The sequence below is a fragment of the Aedes albopictus genome, unplaced genomic scaffold, assembly GCF_035046485.1.
Source record: "Aedes albopictus strain Foshan unplaced genomic scaffold, AalbF5 HiC_scaffold_545, whole genome shotgun sequence".
NCBI classification, from domain to species: domain Eukaryota; kingdom Metazoa; phylum Arthropoda; class Insecta; order Diptera; family Culicidae; genus Aedes; species Aedes albopictus.
Window position 1 is genome coordinate 441 of NW_026917360.1, and position 24,560 is coordinate 25,000.

At 40.2% G+C, this 24,560-nt stretch overlaps 2 protein-coding genes across 2 annotated transcripts; one reads left to right on the forward strand and one right to left on the reverse strand.

The window, feature by feature from the left end:
- Positions 1–4,200: 4,200 nt before the first annotated feature.
- Positions 4,201–21,373, forward strand: LOC109418706 (uncharacterized; the record flags this gene model as incomplete). The annotated part of the gene is given in 4 exon segments (XM_062843797.1): positions 4,201–4,669; positions 15,882–17,377; positions 18,218–19,219; positions 20,038–21,373. Coding segments are annotated over 4 exon segments (3,830 nt in total), but the record flags the coding sequence as incomplete, so codon positions are not given.
- A 712-nt stretch (positions 21,374–22,085) lies between these two features.
- LOC134284693 (uncharacterized) lies at positions 22,086–23,973 on the reverse strand (the record flags this gene model as incomplete). The annotated part of the gene is given in 1 exon segment (XM_062843799.1): positions 22,086–23,973. A coding segment is annotated over 1 exon segment (1,810 nt), but the record flags the coding sequence as incomplete, so codon positions are not given.
- Positions 23,974–24,560: the final 587 nt, after the last annotated feature.

The following is a 24,560-nucleotide window of genomic DNA, read 5'->3' on the forward strand; positions in this document are numbered from 1 at the left end:
ATTTGCCTTTAGATGGTATTCGCCATACAATATTTTTGCGATTTACTTTTAGCGATTTTTCGCGCATAGAAGCTAGCGCCACATTGGTCGATGCGGAGAGTAGGAAAACAGCCGATGTAGTTAATTCATTGGTTCAACATTGAGTTATAGTGGAAAACAGACGAATATAGAAGCCACCGCCCAAGTGGCTTCTATATTCGCGATTCCCTACTACATTACTCAAACATATTTCGAAGTGATCTTATAATAATTCTTCATGGATGTCCTTTTCAAATTCGTGTGGGATTATAAATTCTTCTAAAAAAATTGTATCGGGTACTGTCTTTAAAAATATTCAGAAATACTTAAAGAAAGTGTCCCTGTTTCATTCTGTTTATCTCAAATCTTTATTTTTTTAGAAATATCTTTGATGGTTTTCAATCGCCTCTCATTTTTTTCCACAAATTTAGTACCTAGTTCTCGTCATGTTTCTCCTGAGATATTGTCTAACGAATTCTTATCGAAAATCGCCCAATGGATCTTTTAAGAATGTTTTTGGAGAAAAAAAAAATAACGAGAGTTTTGCCGAAATGTCTTCAAACTCATTTGCAGAATGCTTACAATAATCAAAATGAGTTGTGTTGATTTACGAATCAAAAGTTCATTTTTTATCCAGTATTCAACTAGCCCATTTCAATTTAATGGATTTATTGGGTTTCTTCCATAACGTAAAGTAACAAAAAACACAAACTTACCTTCACACTCGTGGATTTGTCGCAAATTTATTTCCTGAATCGCGCAGATTTAAGTTTTTCTCGCGCAAAATCGTAGAGAAAAAGGCAGCTTTCTTCTGAGTAAGCGGCTGCCGAGTACCTTCCTAACCCAGTTTGTCTGGAGTTGGATTCGATCCCAGGCCCTTGGCGTGATAGTCACGTGCTATAACCATCACACCAGGTCCGCTCCACTCAGAAGAGTGTGTCTATCTTAAAGCCTTAAAGTGGGCTTCGTGGTCGAGCGGTTAGTGGCACCAGTATTTTGGGTATCTCGTAATTCTCGGAATGTGGGTTCGATTCATGGTCCAGTCGGGGAAAACTTTTCGCCAAACGGAAAATTCTACACTGGGTGTTGTGTTGTCCGTTGTCTAATGTTAGTAATGTTCAGACTGTGCGGCCTCTGGCCGAAGACGGCATAGCTGTCTTTTATAGCCAATAGTAATGTAAATTTTGAAATATGAAGACGAAGCCGAAGTCTATTATGATCGCCAGAAGAACCTGCGGTGACATAATAGATAATCGAAATTTGTTTCAGCCTTAGTGGTTCAAGTAAAAAAGTTCTACTAAAACACCAACGTGATATTGAAGTTCTATCAGAGTGTTGTTTAGAATTTCTCTCAATCACTCAAATTTTCACATTTTCATGTAGTTGATACCAGAGAAAATCCGGCTGTCTTGCTAGAAGTTTCGTTGCTTAAAAACTGTTTCTTAAGGGATTCCGACAAATTAAATTACCCAACATTGCTTTTCCTTTGGACGAAACTTTAACACCACACTAATGCTTCTCTGTAACTAGACTATACTCAAACTATTTAGCAATTCGGAATATTGGGAAATGTTTCGAATTTTGACTCATATTTCATAACGAAGCAGTTCCTCAAGGACCAAATAAAATTGTAATCGAATTGAATTGGAAGAAATGCATCGAAGCCAAATATTTTCCCCGAGAAGAATAATTTTAACGTGTGACGAGTTCTACGGAATACATGGAAAACATTGAGAAATGTACTGCCGTGAATCGCATATCTGTCCCATTTGCATAGGAAATCCAGCAAAGATGGGACTGATATGCGATTCACGGCAGTGTAAGTGATACTTGTCAAAACGTCGACAAAAAATGCAGAAATGTCGAAAAATTGATTCATACGTGTAGTTTTACAAATGGGAAATTTTACATGATCGCTCTACTTGGTATCTGCGTATATAATTTTAACAATTATCCGGAAATCCAAAACCAATGAAAATCAATATTGAATTTCATGGTTCCTATAGCAATTCCATTTTCGAAAAGTAAGAATTTAGGGTTATGTAGTTTCGAAACTCAAAAATGAAGTGGGTACACTATGTAGTTATCAACAAACTCTAGCGATTCTATACAGAAATCTTGATTTTGCTTACGTTTGACACCTACACTCAGCGAAGTAAACTACCGAAATTAATCGAAATTCCTTATGAAATTTAGCAATAACTGTAAAGTATAGATGCCATAAGAATACCTTATGAATATTGATAATGCTGGTTATGACCTAATTACATAATATAAACTTATGAAAAGAGCAGAAAAATCGTAAAATGTTGCAGACTAGAATCGATCCATGAACGTCGAGATCACTGAGCTCGTTCCCACACAGATAAAAATAATGAGATTTACACGTCATGTAAAGTTCATTTTAGTCATGTAAACTTAGTGTTATGATGGTTTACATGATATATCATGTAAATTTGTGTTATATGTCATGTAAACACTCAGAGTCATGCGGATTTACATGACATATAATGGAAGTTTACATGATATGACTTACATGATATGTCATGTAAACTTCTGGGATATCCCACGCTCCAAACATGTGCATCATATATCACAGAATTTTTCACTCTTTTTTCGATCTGTGCTACCCACACGGATATCGACGCTTGAGAATATCGTGTTGCTGAATGCGTGTAGAAGCCAAGCTGTGAGTTGATTCTGCAAAGCAAAGCAAAGCAAAGATAACCGTACACATAGTAGTTGATACACACTTAATTTGGAATACCGTGTTCGGTAAATTTTTGACGAAAATAGAACAGCTGAATACAGCTATACTACATTGTTTACCTTTTGCTCCCGGTTTTGATAGATGGTGTACTGAGCCTCAGTAAAATCGATTACCGAAGCTACCGAAATAGTTCTGCTGTTCTATTTTCGTCAAAAAAGTGCTGAACAGGCAATTCAGGATTGAGTGTGTACTCCATGATTCACTAGAACGATCGAAGTTGCACAGAGAACCAATGAATGGTGCTTGGGACTAGCTACACACTCTCAATGTGCACAATTCGAGAGTTCAATATTTGAAGGTCAATAATGGCGCCGGCCACGTCCTTACGGTCATCGGGAGATGGAAGGAATGTTAGTTCAACAACCGTTGTTACCAGAAACCGTGGAATCCACAGCATCCCCACAGTTGTCTCGGGGAGGAATATTTGTTAGTAGGGAAGGGTAAGGCGTGGATCTTGGAGCCACCTTTGGTAGGTGATATGATCCACTAGTTATATTAAAATGCACGTCACGGTCTTCATCCCGATTATGATTTATTTGGTCGTGATAGTAAGGGTAATGCACATACGTCAACGATCGTTCAATATTAAACGCGTCACCTCATTGGTCGTTTACTCCAGAGCTACAAGATTAATTTGCAAATATTACCAGACTCCAGGAGTCCTCATGAAAACGCATTGGCGAAATTACCACAACTCCTTCTAGGATGTAAAGAAAAAATCGGAATGATCTCACCCAGTTCCATGTCATCAGATGACCGCCACCACTCCTTGACTCCTTCAATTTTCTGCAATACTGTTGGCTACCAAGTGTGCATCCATTTTTATCACTTCACGAGGAAGGACAATGTGCACCTGCTCCAAACACGCATCACTTTTAGTTTTTTTTCTGCCGAGCAATGCCACCCGATCGAGATCCCCATCGCAACTGCCCCAAACACGCGTCATTTTTCCCTTTGTTCTTCGAACAATGCAACGCGATCGAGATCCTCATCGCAACTGCCCCAAACACGCATCATTTTTCTTTTTATCCTTCGAACAATGCAACGCAATTGATATCCCCATCGCAAGTGCCCCAAACATGCATCATTTTTCACTTTTTTCTTAGAACAATGCAACGCAATTGATATTCCCATCGCAAGTGCCCCAAACACGCGTCACTCTTCGTTCTTATTCGTTGATCAATGCCACCCGATCGAGATCTCCATCGCAACTGCCCCAAACACGCGTCATTTTTCACTTTTTCCTTCGAACATTGCAACGCGATCGAGATCCCCATCATTGTGATTTGTAAAAAGGCCTTTTCATAAGTTAGACCGCATCTTCCACTTTTTTCTAAATGAGTTACAAACTTACATCATAGAAGCCAAATATATCTTCTAGCCTAACCTTATCTATTTTATTCCCCCCGCAGGGTTCCGCCTCGAGTTCGAGGATGATACGTCCGACCAGGAGAAGCAGTTTTTCATGCGAGCGTTCCCGAATGTGAACAAAATTTCGGAGCGCAAGGTACATTGCACGTCATGCTACATGCACCTCGGTACGGCTCCCATCACGGAAGCCATAATCCGTATGCATCCCGTACTACGGGTATCGCACTGCCGCAACTGCCACACCTTCTACAACAGTGGAGAGTTCGATAAGGGTGAAGATGGCAGCGAACTGTACTGTCGTTGGTGCGGACAGGGTGGTGAAGTGTACTGCTGCTCGAAATGTCCGTACGTGTTCTGCAAGAAATGTATCGTGCAGAACCTGTCCCGTGCCTGCGTGCAGGACATTTCCCGCAATGACAACTGGCAGTGCTTCAGCTGTGCCCCGAAAATCATGTGGCACCTGCGCGCCCAGCACTGGGCGTTGGTCAACTACATCGAGAAGCAGAAGAAGTAAGTATTGAATTATTTTTATTGTACCAAAAAAATCTCTGCTCCGTAAAGCGTTACACACGATTGAGCCTTAAATAAACGAACTACATATATGCAACATTGTGATCTACCACCCTGAAGAAGTATTTCGAAACGTCGGTAGATTCAGCTATCGTTAACCTATTGTCGTTCAGTATGATAGTGTTGAAGCATATTTTTCAGTTAATTTCATACGACAGAAAATACCTATTGTTAAAATCCTGTATAATTTTGAATACTTTTTCCCAAGTTTGTTCAACATTTATTACCTGCTATACTGGTGAACTCATTCATGAATTTACAAAATGGCCGCCTTCGCGTTGCTTCCAACCAGGCTCGCTTTGTTCGACGACGAAATTCTCCGTATTCCTCGTACTTTTTTCATAGCGTGGCTTTCTTTTCATACATGCTCACGCGCACACATACATACAACCGACATCGTTCGTCGAATCCGGGTAGACAGCTTGCTTCAACATCTGCACGAAATCGTCCAAACATCAACCCACCAGCAGTCTACACAAAGCAGACTCAGCGAAAGAAAAGATGAAACGAGCGAAGTACGGTTATACCCCGATAATAGGGTAAACGGCCAACAACGAGCGCTTCTCCGAAGAGCGAAATGATGCCCTGACCAAGAGCTGCTAAATAACGAAAAAACAAGTTCTGTGGCGGGTATCTGCTGTGCGCGTGCGTTGTGATGTAGGTTGATTTTTTTTTCTGACGTATCTCTCAGCTACTTACCGTCCTGGGTTGCTGCGGTAACATACCGTGGATGGCTGATGGAGAGCGTCCGCAGCCGAGCGCTGTGTGTAAACCGTATGGAGAATAAACGATTTATTGCCATCATCAGGGTTCGAGTCTTGCTCGCTACGCGAGGTTATGTTTCAGTCGTATAATTTAGTTGTTTTTATAATGTTTAAAGTATTTTAAAAGTTTAGGTAAGAAGCATAACTATAGTTATATGTTGCAATATATGACTACAAAAGCTAGTTAATGTTCCGATGTTGTATTTTTTCATATGTAGCTAAAAAATTGTTAAAAATATTACATACATTTTCGAAAAATGTTGTATATCTTACTCGGTTTTGTGCATATTATTCGTTACTTGATTTACACGACATTGTTTGAAAATTGTCGAAAAAGTTCAAAAATAAGACCTTTTTTATTATTTTTTTAAATATGTAGAAAATTTTAACACATTTTTTGTAAAATATATAACATACGTTATATTCAAGTGCAAATATTAAAATTATAAAAAAATTAAAGTTTTAAAACTTTAGAAAATTTGTCCATTTTCAAGATTTTATAACTTTTTAGATAAATATTATTATTAGCTAGCTGTCCCGGCAAACGTCTTTCTGCCTGCCTACTGTGTTTTTCGACATGCAGCTCTGTAAAAAAATGCCCCGCAGAATAGAATTTCAAACCTTTTCGTTTTCGGTGCGTTTTTGGTCGATTTCTCTATTATTTTTTCGTACGAACACGTCGGAGCCCTGCACGAATGAAACACTGAAAGAATGGTGTAGATCCGTTGTCCCGTTCCCGAGCCTATTCGTGACATACAAACATCATTCCATTTTTATTTATATAGATTAACTAGCTGTACCCGGCAAACATTGTCTTGCCTACTGCGTTTTTTGACGTTTCAAGTCCCTAGCCAATCGCCCAAGTCCCCGTTCAAAATGTATGATAACCCGATTTTCAAAAACTCTCAATTTTCCCATGTTTTAGGCCTCATAAACCTTCCTTGGGTGAAAACTAACAGAACAAAACTTAGACGACCCGAATCGGACCACCCGTTCGCAAGTTATGCGCGGTCCCACGTATGCCACTGCATTTTTATATATATATATAGATATAGATAATATTATAATAACCTGTTGTATAACTTTCATATTAAAAAGCCCAAAGCAACATAAAAATAGTTGTGGAAAAATATTACTAAAAACATACTTTGTTATAATTTTCATATATAATCATTTTATTATCTACACTTAAATATTTCTTAAAGGATATATTTTACATAAATATTCTGATTTTTTTATGCTAAACAAACATACTTCAACAATCAAACAAATTGATTGTTACTAATACATACAACGTCAGATAGTAAGTTTAAATAACTTTTCACTCATGCATCGCGATGAGTTGTCATAAAATCCCCCATACTGGCTTATGACACACTTCAGTAAAAGTAAAACTACCGCCAAGGCAACGAACAAATGACTAAAAGAGAATGTCAAAACTCGTACCAATCGTGCGACGTTGCCGTTGTTACTTATCTACGTACAGTCGTTCCAAAAAACGCCACAAGCACAACGTTGCCGTATTTCCTTTGTTCGCTCTACACAAGCATGCTTGGATCTACCTTTGCTTGCGAGCAAGCTGCAATACAAGCGTGAATTGATTTTTGTCGGTTGGCCGTCCGTTCCGTTGTGCATAGGGTAGGTGACTACCAGCGAGATGCCAGTCGTAGCGATAGTTGGAAGACGACCGTATTCGACCGGGTAGGCAGAGAAGCGAACGTGATGGACAAGAGTGAGCATGACTTCAGCAGTGTACGACAACGCTGTAGTCGCCGCAATCGCAATCACGTTCAATTTGTGGCATGGGAGTATGAGAAAAGTAAAAAGCTGGCATTCGAGTGGATGTGCTACTTTTGCGTTGATCGACGGCACGGCTCGGCATTGCTGTACAGAGTTGCAAGCCAAGCCGCTTGTCGATGTGGGAAGGTTAAATATAGCACTGCTGCCAGGCGCGTTTGTTGATGTGGAAAAACAAAATGGCGTTTGGGGTGCGGTCATAAGTTACGCGATTGTTAGGAGTTTGAATTGATGTTTGCTAGAATCGAAACATTGGAATATTTCGAATATAGGACAAGACAAAAAGTAAAAAGACTAACTTTTATAAATTATTTATTGTTTGGCAGTTATTATGTCTAAAACTAAAAAAAGAATGATAAAATGTTTGAATATGTTTTCAAAATTCATAAAACTCGAAATAACACAAATAATTTGGTCCTTTTTCTGTTAGATGGCCGTTTATAAACAACGTAAACTTTTAGGTGAAAAAGGAGGAAGTGTGGCCAGTGTACGCATGACAAATATTTGACCAAACAAGTAAAACAAATGGTCAACACAACGTGAATCATGGCAGACATGGATGAATGTCGGACTAAAATAATGTTTTGTATTATTACGTTTCCATATCCAATGGACTCTTTAGGGGTCATTGAAAGATGGCGTTCAACGTTTATGGGTGATTGAAATAATGTGACAGCTCATAATCAAAGTATAAAGTAAAGGATTTCTACTTGACAGAAGGGTATGTCCATAAATTATGTCAAGTTTTGAGCAAGATGTAGAAAATTAAGGATATTCATCCAAAAAATCTTAGGTTTCATCCAGAAATCTGGTGGTTCGAAAATAATGAATACTCACGTCATTTATGGACGAATATCGAACTACACAAATTAACGACCATTCATTTAGTCCAGACATTATAAAAGACTTTCACTTGGATTCTTGTAAGCAGTTAGATACTATAAGTATCTCACCGCGTACAAAAATGTCAATTGGTTCAAAATTGATTAGGTTATAGCAAAAAAGTAAACAGAACAGAAGTTCTGCCGAGATCGACCCACTTCTCTACCAAAACATATCACAAAAAAAAAAACGAAATTTGATTCATGCATGGAAGATTAATTTATTACGTTCTTTGTTTTTCGGGATTTCTAGACCCCCCTTCCCCCTCTGTCACGCTATTCTCCTATACCAAACGCACGTACTGTCACACTTTCCTAGAACCTCCCCCAAATGTTGGACGTAATTTATGAACATTCCCTACTCTGAGTGACCACTAAAAGCGTAACGTAATTTTTAAATCAGTATCTCTCTAAAAAGACCCCGCTGGGCCTTTTTACAAAGAGCATCATAAAAATCTATCACAGTTTGCTATTATTCAACCGCCTTTGCCTGTTTGTGTCTGCATTACAGGCCTTCATAAACCACGTAGATTTTTGGGGGGAGGGGGTCTGAACAAATTCTACCCTCTACACAAATTTTCAAATTTTGGACGGACGAAAGTCTACGAGAGAGGAGCTGGGTGGATTTGTGAGACTACCAACATTTGATTTTTACGTTTTGTATGAACGGCCCCTTACATTGTAAAAATATGTCATGTGTTTTAATTTGCATTACTTTGGAGCTTCAAATATGTATCCAGTAAAAGCTGATGACATCAATGAACAACAAAATGGCGAAAACATTAAAGGGATCGCGTGGCTTATGAACGATCCCTAACCTGTGAAATATTTGTATCAACGAATTTCAACAAAAATTAGTACGAAAAAAAAGTAATTTAAATATATTACATATTTTCAAGAATAATATAAATATTTTCCATACAATATTTTATAAACATTCGAAAAAATCTCATTCACAAAGCATTATGTTGAACAAATGCCCCATACTTTCAAAATAATGTGATAATTTGATTGCTTTTCCGATAATGCTGAGTCAACGCTGATGTTGCTCTGCGTTGTTTCGTTGTGCCTCCGCATACTCATCGCCCATGAAGCGTTGACAAAAGATGGCTCAGCAGAGCAAAGGCAGGTCGGTTTCTCGTCGCCAGCCAGCGATTTCTCCGTATCAATACCCGGGCCGGGTTGCGATGCTCGTTTGTTGGTATTGTGCACACATGCAGCGTTCGCTCTCTGCGTGCACAGACAAACGGATTGTTGAACAAGCTGCTGCTGCTGGTTGGGCTGGTCGCCTGGTATCGTGTGATGTGATGTCGTCGGGCGTTGTGAGCGTGTATGCGGCGCAGATGTTTCGTCACAGCAGGGACTTTGGGTTTGGTTAGAGTTTTCTTTTTATTACATTTGCGCCTATGCCGACGAGGGGCTGCACGATGTATGGTTTGTGTCTCGGCTAAAAGAATGGTTAGGGAAGCGGTTCTTTTGTTTCTTACCTGAGAGTTGTATTAGTGCATTCATTCGAAATATGTATTACCTTCAACTAGTTTTTGATGACTTTTTACATAAAAAATGCAGTGGGATACGTAGAATTGCGCATACCTCGTGAACGAAATATTCGATTTGGGCAATTTTGGTTTTGTTTTGTATGTTTTCACGAGAAAAAAAAAATGTGAATGAATTGAGATTTTTCGAAATTTGAGTTTAGGGTATGTGTGCCGCTCGCATATCCTACTCGAAAACAAGCGGTTACGGCACCGATTGATTCCGTTCTTTTTGTTTTCATGGGTGCTTACTTCTAACAAAAATACAAAAATAATAAACAAAACAAACAGTGCTTCAAGCCTTTGTTTTTTGTAGGATGAAAATGGGAGCCACTTGCTTATTGCGACATTTGCACCCATTTAGACTTGGCCCGAATTCATTACACTATAGTTTACAGCATTTTTGAACTCGGTAAGCTGATGATCGTTTCTGGTGTAGAATTATGCCCTGAGTTCGAAAACGTGAAACGTGATTTTTTTTCGACTTTCCATACAAGGTTGATGATTTGAAATCGATTTTTGTTCTTTTTTTTTAAGAAAAATCGCTCACTTCACACATCTCATTCTCCACAATCAATGCTCCGATTGAGCTGAATTTTATACTGTAACTCGCCTACATATGATATGTCAAATAAACGTTGAGAAACAATTTTTAAATTGTTTTTTTCTTTAAAAAAAAATACATTTCTTCATATATTTTTAGAAAATGTGCCAAAATTCAAGGAGATCGTCCCCAAAACTTGCCAATATCTTGATTCTTGAATTTAATCAATCGGATGCAAAACCTGCATTCAGATGATCGAATGGTATTATATTCAGCTTATGATTTATGGGAAAAGATTTAAAACTGGTTCATCAAAACGCAAGATATTTTAATTTTATTAAATTCTATATTTTGAAAAGTTGTTGTAAAACTCGATATTGAGCTAAACCTCAAAAACTGTTCTACTTTAAATTTTTAAAGCAGGGTTTCGTAATCAGCGCTAAATTATGCTTCGAAAATTTTGGTCGTAGACAGAAGTTCACGCAGCGGGTCACGTTCACAACTTTGCTCGAGCTCAATTCAGTGGGTTTTCTAATTATCATAGAAGTCTAAACAACAATGATAAACCCAGTAATTAGGGAACCAATATCCTATGAGCCATTTTACGAAGTGACAACATTGGTGATGATGATATTGGTTTTCACGGGTTATTGGACGCTACCTCCTGTCAATATTCCTTCATAAAATCGGCTCATAAAGTGGACTATATACCGTTTGATCGGGGACTAAAAATGTCAAAAACGCAATTTGTTAAGGGGCTGTCCATTAATTACGTAAGGGAATTTTAGCGATTTTTCGACAACTCCTCCCCCCCTTGTAAGATTTTTTGTATGAGAACACTTTTTTTTGTATGGCGCGTAAGATTTTTCAAAACCCCCCCTCCCCCCATAAACCCTTACGTAAATAATGGACAGCCCCTAAAATGACTTAATCTCAGACAAATAGACGCATCACTTGGAGCAAATTGCGATTAAGGATATAAAAAATCGAACTTTTTCTAATGCATAATTTCAAAGTACCTACCTATACTCGCTATAGAAGACAATGCACATTCCAAATTCCTTGTCTTTGTACATAGAGGGTGCGCGGTACAATGGGCTGTAACTTTGGTTCAAGTGCTCCAATCTTTATAAAATTTGGAATGTGTATTATCTATCTAGTGTACATTCAGATTAGTCAATAAAAAGTTCGATTTTTTTTTATCCCCGCAAGATATCCCTGGGCTTGTATTATATCTTCCAGGAAGCTTTGATTTCGGACATGTGGCATAACACCACCCCAATCCCCCTTCCCTCACTGGTACGCTATTTTTTTATAAACCTAATACACGTACTGTCACACTTTTAGATTCTCCCTCTTCCCCAAATGTTGGACGTAATTTGTGAACGTTCCCTAAGGAAGGGGGTGTGGTAACGGTGTGGTTTTTTTTATGTTTTTAGAATAATAAATAAAAGGTGGATTCACTTAACAGCGTAAACTGATTAAACGTCGCGATCACCAAGGCAATGTTTGATTATTTCATTTACAATGTCATGAAACATTTCAAACAAGCAAAAATCATGGCTTAAGCTAAGTTTCGTGTTGCCAAGTAGAGCGCTCAAGTAAAATTCCACCTTTTTCCGCAAATAATTTTGACAACTGATCCAGTATGGGGAGAAACGTTACTTTTCCTTACGAAATAATATGGCGGACAATTTTTCCGCAAAAAAAATGACAGGGTTTCCAACAAGTTTGTTAGTGACAAGTAATCAATGATTACTTTCGATTTCTCTGAGTAATCAGGTAATCACAAGTAATCTTGGTAATCTGAAGTAATCATTTGTAATCCGAAGTAATCAATGGTAATCACATGTAATCAATGGTAATCAGATGTAATCAATAATAATCAGATGTTATCAATGGTAATCACATGTAATCAACTAGGTAATCAACGGTATAACCAAATAAAGTAATCGTGAGTAATCATAGGTAATCTGAGTAATCAGTAGTAATTTTAAGTAATCAACAGTAATCTTGGTAATCAATAAGTAATCATAAGTAATCAAGGTAATCACAAGTAATCAACAGTAATCTTGGTAATCAATAAGTAATCAAGGTAATCACAAGTAATCATGGTAATCAATAAGTAATCATAAGTAATCAAGGTAATCACAAGTAATCATGATAATCAGAAGTAATCAATAATAATCCGAGGTAATCAATAGTAATCAGATGTAATCAATGGTAATCAGATGTAATCAATGGTAATCAAATGTAATCAACTAAGTAATCAACGGTACAACCAAACAAAGTAATCATGGGTAATCATATGATAATCATAGGTAATCTGAGTAATCAGTAGTAATCTTGAGTATTCAATAGTAATCTTGGTAATTAATAAGAAATCACAAGTAATCAAGGTAATCACAAGTAATCATGGTAATAAGAAGTAATCTGAGTAATCTGCAGTAATCTTGAGTTATCAATAGTAATCATGGTAATCAATAAGTAATCATAGTAATCACAGTAATCAATGAGTAATCAGAGTATTTTTTTCGGTAGTGACAGGTAATCAATTTAGTTGGAAACCCCTTGAGTGACAGCTCCATTTGATTCGCACGGGAGGCGTTACGAGTGTTACACTTTTATCCTTACTTGCCATCTGCGAGCTGCATAAGTAATTTTGAAGCGGAATCATTACTTGACCATTACATGTCCTATCTTTTTGCACAGTACGTACGAAGTGGAAACTATCCATTACGCAGCAATTTAATCTGTTTAGTGCGTACCCCTACAGACTTTCGGATCCACTTTGATTTTAAAAGATTCGCCTTTTTGTGTTAACACAGACCTCCAGTCTCAGTTTTGTTTCGAATTTTGTTCATTACATTTCTGGCGTTCGATTTGAATAGGTCGAATCTACATAGGAATTACAGCAAACTTAGGACCTATTCAAATCGAACGCCTGATTTATATATTTATTGATTTCTATATCAGTGTTTGAGTATGTCACAATTCAGGATTAGAGCCCCATATGGAATAAACGCGTCGATAAAGGCTGCCTTACTGCCCCCATTCACACAACAGTCCCATGTGAATAGGAAACCCAGTAAACCTGGAACTGTTTGTTATGCGAATAAGAGAAGCTTAGGGGATTTCGAAGTTAAGTTACAATACACATAAATAAAACAAATAAACAAAAAAGGCGGCATCAGGTAAATTTGCGGGAAATTAAAGGGTGAGTCGTTAATTATTGTGCCACCCTACCTTCAAGTGATTCGCAAATTGTCTACAGTTAACGAAATGAAACCAAATTTTTACTGTAGTTTCGTATATGTATGTATTTCAACTTTTTGGTATAGGTTCAAATTTAGGATGCGTTTTAGTGAAATTCACGACATTTTCAATTAACGCCCTCCATGTGGACATGTTCAGGCTCCATTTTGCAACAAATAATTAAAGCTCTCTGGTTTGTTTATGTGCATCGTGCCTGGTTTTCACCCAGCTCTAAGCTTATGTTTCACAGACAATCGTTCCTGAAACCTATTGACGAACATTTAGATGATCCGATAATGTATAATCATTAATTGTTCCAAGGCGCTATACCATGATTTTAGATTTTAGCATGTGATTGTACAACATCTTTTTTAGAACTGTGAACTAAATTTATTCTATATCAAGCGGAATCTCACTGATAACTGCTCAATTCATTTTATGTAAACAATAGACTCTAAGGAGAAACTGTACAAAATTTGGTTGATTTTAGTGAAGTAGGAAAAAAGTTACGTTAGTTTGAAAATGGCACAATAATTATCGACTCACCCTTTACTAGTAGGTAACGCTTGTAGATTCGATGATCCATTCTCACAGGAGATTTTGGATACTTCCTCCTTCCCTCTTCTCTTCTTGGCGTACCGTCATCACTGGGACAAAGCTTGCTTCTCTTCTTAGTGTTCTAAGGGTGCTATTACACTCTTTGCCCAGACGCCAAATATTTGGCCACTTTTGACAGATAAATTTTGGCAGATTGTTTGGATCTGTTTGTCCCTATTCGTTTTTCGAGAGTGACAAATATGTTTGTTTGCCAGGTACACCTTGGTCAAAATTTAACTGTCAAAAGTGGTCAAATATTTGGCATTGGTCAAAGAGTGTCATACTAGCTTAAGAGTACGTCCATAGTTATTAACTAAGAGCTTCCCAAGGCGCTTCCTCTGCTAATGACCCATTTTGCATGTGGAAAACGTTTGGCAGGCAAAAAGATACTCTATGCCTAAGATAGTTATTTTCTTCATCATAAAAACCCCCCCTCTCCTATCCTCTCTTAGACATTTGTAATTTATATCGAGCCCCTCCCCCTAAAAACCTACGTGGTTTATGAATGAATTCTGCGACAGTTCATTAATATCTCCTATTCTCATACTCCCTTTCTTCGTCCTGTATTTTGTGTCTCTCTTTTGCACCAAGTCTCTTCATTAGTTCACTGGTTCAACAAGATCAAATTTGTGTACGAGTGTAACTTTTTACTTTCCCATTTCGAAAAATAACTATTTTAATACTTGAAAAAAAAAATAAATATTGATAATAACATATATGTGCTACAGCGCGAGCTGCTGTCATATTTTCATTCATAAAATGAGTTGATCGCCTCCGAAACGTCTCGTAAAATGGCTTATAGAGGGATTGATTTTATGAATGAAAATTTGACAGGCGGTGGTATCACCATCACGAGAAAATCAATATCATCTTCAACATCGTTGTCGGTTTGTAAAATGGCTCATTAACAGCGAATATCTTATTTGTCTTATGCTAGGTACACTGCCATGAATCGCATATCTGCCCCATTTGCATAGGAAATCCAGCAAATATGGGACTGATATGCGATTCATGGCAGTACACTGCCCCCACTCGCAAAATAATCCCATTCCCATATTAATAGGAAACCCAGTAAAGATGGGACTGTTATGCGAGTGGCGGCAGTAGCAGTTTTCGCACAACTATGGATCACTATCACATTATTAGTTAAGTCAGTCCAATGGAAATGGAAATGGAAATGATCCATAACTGTGGGTGATCCAGGATTGTGCTATGACTGTATGCACCTCAAACGAAATCGCTCCAGTAATTTGAGTGCAGTGCAATTTTATCCTTGGCCGAATGGTCAAGAAATTTTGCATGGTGAGCTCCATTTGATTTTCCGCTTTACATTTCTGCTCAGCTGTGTACTGCGGCAGTCAAAAAAAGGCACGCTTGCTAATTTCTTGAACGATTCTTTGCCTAAATGTTACACGCATCCAGTTATGCAATTCAAATCTTGCGATGAGCGTACTGTGGGAATGTGACAAGGCTGTTATACATGTTACTTACATTAGAAGTGAAGCTTATAATCATCAAATATTGTAATTGTAGCCTGTTTAAAATTTCTTAGTGCAACTGTAAAACACACGCCTGTGTTTCTTTATAATTTACTTTTTTAAACGTCTAAATATAAACTGGTTTCTAGGAAACAGTTTCCTAGGTAACCATTTTACTCGGTTACTAATCGTTATGTATCGAAATTAAATACATAGAATCGCTTTACATACACGCTCTACACCCATTTCATATATTCAAAAAAGTAAAAAAAATGTCTATCTTTTTTGCGTACCCTTTCAGAGATATGAAGGACAAGAACCTATCGGTTCAGACCATCAACAACCTGATGAAGCAGGACAACACCACATGTTGCAGCGGCAAAGGACAAAACAAGAAGAACACCACTCCGATCGCAACTAAGAAAGCCACCAAACGGCCAGCCGATGATTTCTCACCAGGAGCTGCAAAAATACCGGACAACAAGCGAGCCCAGCCGCGTCCGTTACTCCCGATGCAGCAATCGGGTAGTACTCCACCTTCGGCCAAGAAGGTAAAGACTGACAACAACGAAGTGGTTTGCACTCCGGACATTATGAGCATGTTTATGAGTCCGGAAGAACCGCCACCATTGGTGGCTGCAAGGACGCTTCCACCTGTAGCGAAACCGACACCACCGAAACCCACTCCACCTCCGGTTATGCCAACTACAGTGCCGGGTCGACAAGTGGTTGTTCGGCCAGCCATTCCAGCCAATCAGGCTCCAGTTACAATGCGGATGCCCACCATGGCCAACTCAGCGAATACCGCTCCTCCGCCTGTCTATCACACTATCAATGGATACAGGATCGATCTCCACACGGCTGCTCAACAGGGCACCTATCGGCTACCCAACGGAAAGTTGATCCAGGTCCGTAAGCAAGCACCAACAACACCTCCCGCCCCAACTGCCGTTCCCGCAACTAGAAACATTGCTCCGAAACCAGCCAATACATACTTCAACCCGGTTAGCGTTTCTCCAGCTGCCCCAGTTCGCATGACCAATGGTGGTGGTACCAACATGCACATCAATATTGCCCTACAGCAGCAACAGCAGCTTCAAGAACAGCGTTTGCAACAACAGCGCCAGCAACAACAACAGCAGCAGCAGCAGCAACAAATACTCCAACAACAGCGTCAGCAACAACTGCTGATGCAGCAAGCTCAAGCTGGTCAACCACAACCCACGATCGTTGCTGGACAGATCAACCCTGCTCTTCAGTTGCCTACGTTGGCTTTGCTACAAAACATGGTCAACGGACCGCATGAAGATTCTCCACTCGGCAAGTCTCGCAAGAACTTCGAGGGCAAACTGTTGTCCGGTGTGGAAATTTGCCAGCATATTGTCAACAAGATCAACACGCTGACCAATTCCAACTCGTTCAAAAACATCCGCAATGTGCGGGATCTTAAGGAACTCTACATTCACGTGTCGTACCTGCTGACTTACGCCATCGGGCGGTTCAAGACCCTGCAGGAGAAGTGTGTCGACGATGTGAAGAAGATGGGCTTCACCAAGGAGTCGGACTTTGTGATGATGGGCGAACAGATTAGCAATCGTAATCCAGGTGAAGAGAAGAGTGACGACGAGGACGATTGCGAGATCATCGAGCAGAACCGGACCGTCATTACGCTAGACTCCGATGACGAGGACGATGGTGCCAGCAAGAAGAAGAAGGACGACCAAGCGAACAAGAGCACTCCGTGTCCGAAGGAGACCGAAGCTGCCGTGGCTGCTATTCTGCAGGAGAAGGATGACGGTGAGTGTTTGATGTTTTTGGGTGGTGGGTGGTATGTGATCGTAGGAATTTTCTAATATGTAATAATGTAATGTATTGAACTGCCGTGAATCGCATATCAATCCCATGTTTGTTGGATATCCTACGCATATGGCACACATATGGGATTCACGGTAGTGCACTAAATTGGAAGTACAGAAATTGAATTGGGTTTTAGAAAAGTTTTAAGAACAGGTTTTTCTCAAGAGGGTTTGAGATTAAGACAAGGGGATTTCCGGAGCAACTGAGGTAACCGAAGGGGTGGCAGGAGGTATAAGGGAGTAAGGGCAGGGGTCTCAGGAGCGATTAAGTGGCAAAATTGGAGTTTTAAAAGTCTGGGGGAGTTCTAGGGGGATAGGTGTCTCTTAGAGTTCAAGACAGAGAGAGAGCGGTAATAAGGGGTCCCAGAGAGGTTGAAGAGGTTTCATGGAGACAAAGGAGTCGCATGGAGGTTCAATTGAGTGGCGAAGGAGCGCGAAAGTTGGACTCGGGGTTCTTAAGAATGGAGAGTTTGTGTGAGAAGGGAATACTTTAAGGAGAGTGGTTTTAGAGGTTCCATGGAAGTCCCTTCTCATGAAATCCCCTAAACACCGTTGAAATTTTCCTGAAACACTGTAGTACCCCCAAAAATTTACCATAGCCCTTCCTAAGACGGCCCTGAACCTATTTCTTAGGGGGTTTATGGGAGGTCTTAATTTGAATCTTGACGAGGACAGAGGAATATATTTCATATGGTATTTATAGTATAGTTCTCGTAACTGAATTATCAAAGATATGATAGGTACATTGTTTAACTAATAACGATCCTTTTCCTCTTTACAGCCAATACATCCATGGAACCCATTGCGGAAGACAGCGTTGAGCAGGTCGATTCAGCCGAAAACGAAGCCTCAAGCAAAGATGATACGACAATGGATCAATCTGCCGAGGCCGAAGATATCTCCACCGCTGAAGAAAATGTCGCTAAAGAAGTCATTACCGTGGATTCGGCAGAATCAATCGCCGAGAAGACCAACAATGTTGATAACAACAACAAGAGCGACGACGATCTGGTGGAAATAATCGATGGCGATGATAACGATGAAGCACAGAAAGAAGCCGCTCCGGAAACCCACGGAGAAGCTTCTGAGAGCGCCGAAAAAGCTACTGAGAACTCCGAAGAAGCTTCGGAAGCCCACCAAGAAACCGCTGTGGCATCTAAGGACGGTGAAGAGGAAAACAGCGATGCGGTGGAAATCGTCGACTCGAACGATGGCGAGTCAGTGCAAGAAACGGCAGATAATGCATCGGCCGAAAAAGAAACTGTCGTTGTCGTGGCAGTGTCTGACGAAGAAAAGCAAGAGACTGCCGTTGCTGAGGACGAGGCACCGGTACAAGAGAAAGCGGATGATAACGTGGATGGTTCGGCAGATAAAGGCGATGCTGCCGTTGTTTGCGAAGAAAATAAGCCAGAGTCAGTGTCTAAAGAAGACAAACAAGAAGCTATTTCTGAGGAAGATAAGCAAGAATCAACAGCGGCAAAAGCTACGGTTGAAGAGCAGGCAGAAGAGCCACAGGGCACGGAGATGGACTCAACAGAGGTTGAACAGACTGAACCCGTTGAAATTAGTAAAGAAGACGAGAATAAGGAAAATGAATCTCCGAAGGAGATAGTCTCGGAGGCAGTGGAAAGCGATGAGACTGCAGTTATGGATGAAGAAACTGATAAAAATGACGAAGATGAGCAAGCGGAGCATTCAGAGGCAATGGAAGTTGACGCACAACAGGAAGATAAAGTTGAGAGTATTTCAACGGAAGAAGAGGCGAAACCGTGTGAAACTGGAGGTAAGAACTCGCGTTATTTGTTGGAGACAGTTTCTGCCAGTCAGCTTTTGTGAGACTTAGGTTTCTTTGTTATTATGAAATAAATTTATTTATTTATTTAACCGATTTTGACATTGTTCAATGAAGATTTGATAAGATCTAGGAATAGTTATTTAACAGATAGTCAATCGAAGTTTAAATAAAAAAGCTAATGACAACATATCCGAACCATAAGAAAGGGCTTCAAATAAATCAATTGTTCGTATTTCCTGTTTTTTACTATGTAGTAGTTAGTCCGTTTTTTGTTACATATCGTTTGTGTGGTCATTAGAAGTGTATTTGAAGTCATAATTACGTTCTAAGATGTCAAGTTCTCTAATTTATATTTTTTTGAAATGTTAATTCCACTAACAGTAAACATGCATTTTAAAATATTTGCCCGATACTTCCTTCAAATATACAACTAACTTTAGTAATGCAACATCTGTCATGAAACTGAAGTTTTAGAAATTCAATCAAACGTCTTAACCGTGGGGTCAATATGACCCAGGCAACCTTGGTAAACATGCACTACCTCATCGTGGTGCGCCTAGTGTAACATCTTAGGAGAATTAAATTTGAAGTTAAATTTTTTTATACAGTAAAGACAATTACTTAACCTAAGTAAAGTATCTAATGTTTAACTTTTTGGCGTTCTTTCTCAGACAGTTTTTAGGTTTGTCCTAACAGGTTTCCTATACCTATTGACATTTCCCACTGAAGCAAATCTTGGCACAAGACTGACATCAGTAGATACCAAATTTGAAAATGATTTGACTTAATTAAACTAAACATTTCAGAAATACCAGCATCACCCAAAGCCATTGAGGAAGATCCACTGGCGGATTCGACTGTTGAAAAATCCGCAGAAGATGAGCAAGCGGCCGAAGTACCTGAGACCGGCACCGCTTCTGAGCCAGAACCAGACATTACTGAAAACAATGTTGAATCGTCAACCGATGATCCTCTAGCAGAGCAGCCAACTGCCGATTCACCAACGCCTCAAGCTCAAGAAGTTGATCCCTCGGATAACTGTGAGGCTGAAGAACCCGCCCTTGACGAATCTGCCACCGTGGAAACACTGGCAGAAAACATTCCACCCAATGAAGCTGAAGCGTCCTCCGTGGAAGAATCTCCAGAGGCAACCCCTGCTGCCATTGAAACTCCCGTTGAGGAAATTCTTGAGGCGCAACCAACGGGCGACGATCTTCTTGCGCAAATCGAAGATTCCTTCCTGAAGCTTCAGGAAATGATTGATTCCACCGAAGAAGCTACCGGGGAACTGGCTGCAGATCAACCCGCTGAAGGTGATCATGAAATGGCAGAGGAAGTAAGTGCCGTCGCCTCGCCAGAAGGATTTCCGGCAGAACAGATGGAAGTGGACGAGAACGAAGCTCTGTCAGCGGCCGTGATCACCCCGGACGAGTCACAAGGAGCTATGTCAGATGAAGCTGGTTGCTCCGTGGCGGAACAACCAATTTTGGCAGAGTGTAACGGTGTGCTGGAGGAAAACGGCACGAGTGACTCCAATGGAATCGGTGCAGAGTTTGATGAGATGGCAGACGCCCTTGGCGATGAGATGCTGGAGATGGGTAAGATGGCTGCCGCAGTCGGTGATGTGGAAAATATCAATTCACCTGAGATGATCAGTGGTGATTTTTGAGTAGCATAAGCCAAGTTGTACAAATAGTGTTTTACGTAGACGTAGTTGATAAATTTGTAACGGGACGTAATGATTGTCACGTGGTTCTATATAATTTTGATCTAGCGCAGTAAGTAGTGTAACACTACTTTACAATGATAAACCCTATACATACACGAACACAACGTAAACTTATTGGAATCAAAATATCGATTTAGAACTTTAGGGTATTATCATTTTTTTTTAATTAAATACCTTTTGATTATAGGGTATATTCCTGAATATCAGTCCGTAGCTATCAGTATCTAAGAATACTTCGCTTCAGAGCATTTTTATTTGATTGCCTAGAATGCAAGTAATGTTTATGGTATTTGATCAACATAGAGCACATAGTAGTAATTTATGCCGGAAGGACTCACATTGAAATGAACTATGTAGTTACTAAGATAAACCTACAACAGAATAAAGTACATTGAACGTCGTATGAATGTCAATTCAAGAAATTATGCTTATTGGTCCGAAACAAATCCAAATCTCAGGAAAAGACCTAGGTACTCACTTGCACAGAACACCAGGAAGTCATCTTGAGAGTCATCCGACCGGTACAAGAAGACGTGGAGCGCAGCGAGCTAGGTGGGTCGATCAAGTGGAGGACGAAGACCGCAAAGTGATCCGACACTTGTGACAAAAGTTGTTGCGTTCAGATCGTTCGATGCAAAGGAATAACATCAATAATAAAAATCAAATTTTAGACCTAAATTAACAAGAGCAGGGTCTTGTACCATTTGGGCAGGTGTACCTATTTTGGGCACTTGCCGTTATAACTAAGTCAATTTCAAACCGATTGATTTGAATTTTTGTACAGAGTTAGATACTATACGTGTCTAACGCTATACAAAATTTGAAATCAATCGGTTTGAAATTGACTTAGTTATAGCGGCAAGTGCCCAAAATAGGTACACCTGCCCAAATGGTGCAAGACCCTATAACTTTTTTCACAAGCGTTGGATAACTTTGCGGTCTTCGGCAAAGTTTTCAACTGGATTTCCTTTGCGAATGGGACAGATATGCGATTCACGGCAGTATACCTATTTGTATGTATGCGCCCGACGCTAGAGTAATGCTACGCTATGACCATCAATGTATCAAGATACCTAACTTTAATTTCGGACATTTGATTGAAAAAGAACGGGATTTTCAAGGTACTTCATTTATACTTATATTCAATAATTTTTCATCCTAAGAATCTAACGCACTTAAACACTAGCTTTGTACAAAATCGTCTTACCAATTATCGAAGTCACCCTCGACGACTTCAATCACCTTATACTCCTGTCCTTCCTCCAGATCTAGGTCAACATCTCCCTCAATGATTTCTATCAGTTCTTCCGTCTCCTCCTCTTCGCCGTCTTGCCGTTCCCGCGAACTCGAATCGTTTTCGTCGTCATCGTCATCTACTTCCATTGTCTCGACAACATCCTGTTGCACTTGCACTACATCCCCGTCATCATCGTCGTCATCCGTGTACGCTTCATAATAGTAATCATGCACGATCGTGGTCTCCTCCACTTCATTCATTACCACCTCGATCTCCGTCGTTTCTTCCACTGTCGCCTGCACTTCTTTGCTTCCCGATTCTGGTCGTTCCTTGGCATTCGTCTGCTTGTCTTTGCTGTCACTCGACTGCTTTTTTGGAGGCGCCGTCTTTTCCGATGATTTGTCCGAATCGCTTGTACTTTCGTCACCTCGATCGACACTTTCCGTATCGGAGCATATCCGCAGTTGCCTCGGATTGATGGAAATGGACGCTGGTTCAGCCGTTTGAGCTCCACTTTTACCGTCATCGTTGGGTTCGTCGCTCTCGTCGTCCGAATACACTTCAATGATATCGGTTCGTGGCTCGATGATCGCACAATCGTCATCTTCGTCATCCGGTTCATCTGCTTCCGAGACTTCCGATTGTGGTTGTTCTGAAGTCTTTTCCTCATTTACTTTCTTCGTTGGTAACGGCTGTTCCTCGTCAGAATTGGTAGGTGTTTTGTCTTTTTCCGTACTAGTAGGCGGGTTGTCGTTTGAACTAGTGGGTTGCTGCTCTTCAGTAGGCGTAGGCTGCTGCTCAGAAGGCGTCTTTTCAGTAGGCGGATTGTCTGTAGATGGTTGTTCGGCCTGCTTGTTCTGAAGTGGACCTAGATCACATTTACTGGTAAATCCCATGTTTATAATGTCCGTTACACAGGTTTGCTCCATGTCGTTGAATCGACCCACGGCGTACTCGAGAAGGTAACCAATGGTGTGATAAAGATACTTGATGTCCCTCGACTCGGCTGCATTTTTGTATGGATTCGAATTTAGCAAATTGTTGAGTTTGCATACGACGTGCAACGAGATTTCGGCGATGGTGATCATGCGATCTTCGAAATCCTTCAACTGATTGCCGAATGGAGTGTTCGCATGTACCTTATGCATCAGGGATTGCAGAGAAGACAGCGATGGAGGGTATACGACTGGTCCTCTAGTTTCGGCGATGCGAAACGATGGAGCTGTTGTCCGCACCGGTGGATTACCTGATCGTCGATTGATGTAGGTTTTTGATGCTTTCGTGTTGTGTGCGCTGGTCGGTGGAGTTGGTAAATTATTTGGAGTGCCTTGTGCGGGCCGTGGAACTGATGTGCTTGAATCAGGCAACCCATTAACAACTGGTTCCTTCGATTGTACTGGTTTTGATCGAGGCGGCTGTACTATGGGACTTGCATTCGACACTACTGGAGACTTAGGCTGCGATGGTTGCTGTGTTGGAAGTTTAGTTGAAGCTTCTTGGTCCGTTTCAGAACCTTTTTTCGGTTGTCTCCGAACTTGAATAAGCTTTCCATTCGGGAGGCGGAACGTTTCCTGCAGAGCTGCAATCCGCAAATCCACCACGTAGCCATTGATGGTGTGATAGAGCGGAGGACCTTCTACTATTGGGGAATTGTTTTTAGACTGGGCGTTGGCGGCTGCTCCTGGCTTACTAGCTTGGGAGTTTGATGATTTTGATTCTTTGGTCTTTTTAGACTTCTTGTTGGGTTTAGATGTTTTCAAAGCATGCGCTTTATCCCTATAAAGACAAAAACGATTTTTTTTAATATCGCGGATCGATCAATACATACCTATTTATATAAATAAAAATGAAATGGTGTTTATATGTCACGATTTGGTTCAAGAACGGGTCACCGGGTCTACATGATTCCTACAGTGTTCGTGTTCACTGGCTCTAAGATTTCACCTGAATACTGGAAAAGTAGTAATTAGAAGGCATGAAATGTTGCTAATTGACAAACTGAGAGATGAAATTTGTGAAAAGAATCGCGTTCTGGTGAAATTCGAACCCACGACTCCGTATTTGCTAGACCGGCGCTTGACCCACTAAACCACAGAACAAATAATGATTCTGCGGAATAGTAAGCCAAACTGACTCCGAAGCCGCACCGTGAACTCTCCTACTCCTATTTCACAAACTCATCTCTCTTTCGTGAGTGTATTGTGGATAGGCATCTAAGCCGCCGGTCTAGCGAATACGGAGTCGTGGGTTCGAGTCCCACCAGAACGCGATTTTTTTTTCATAAATTTCATCTCTCAATTTGTCAATTAGCAACATTTCGTGCCTTCTAATTACAAGTTTTTCCAGTATGTTTTAGATATACC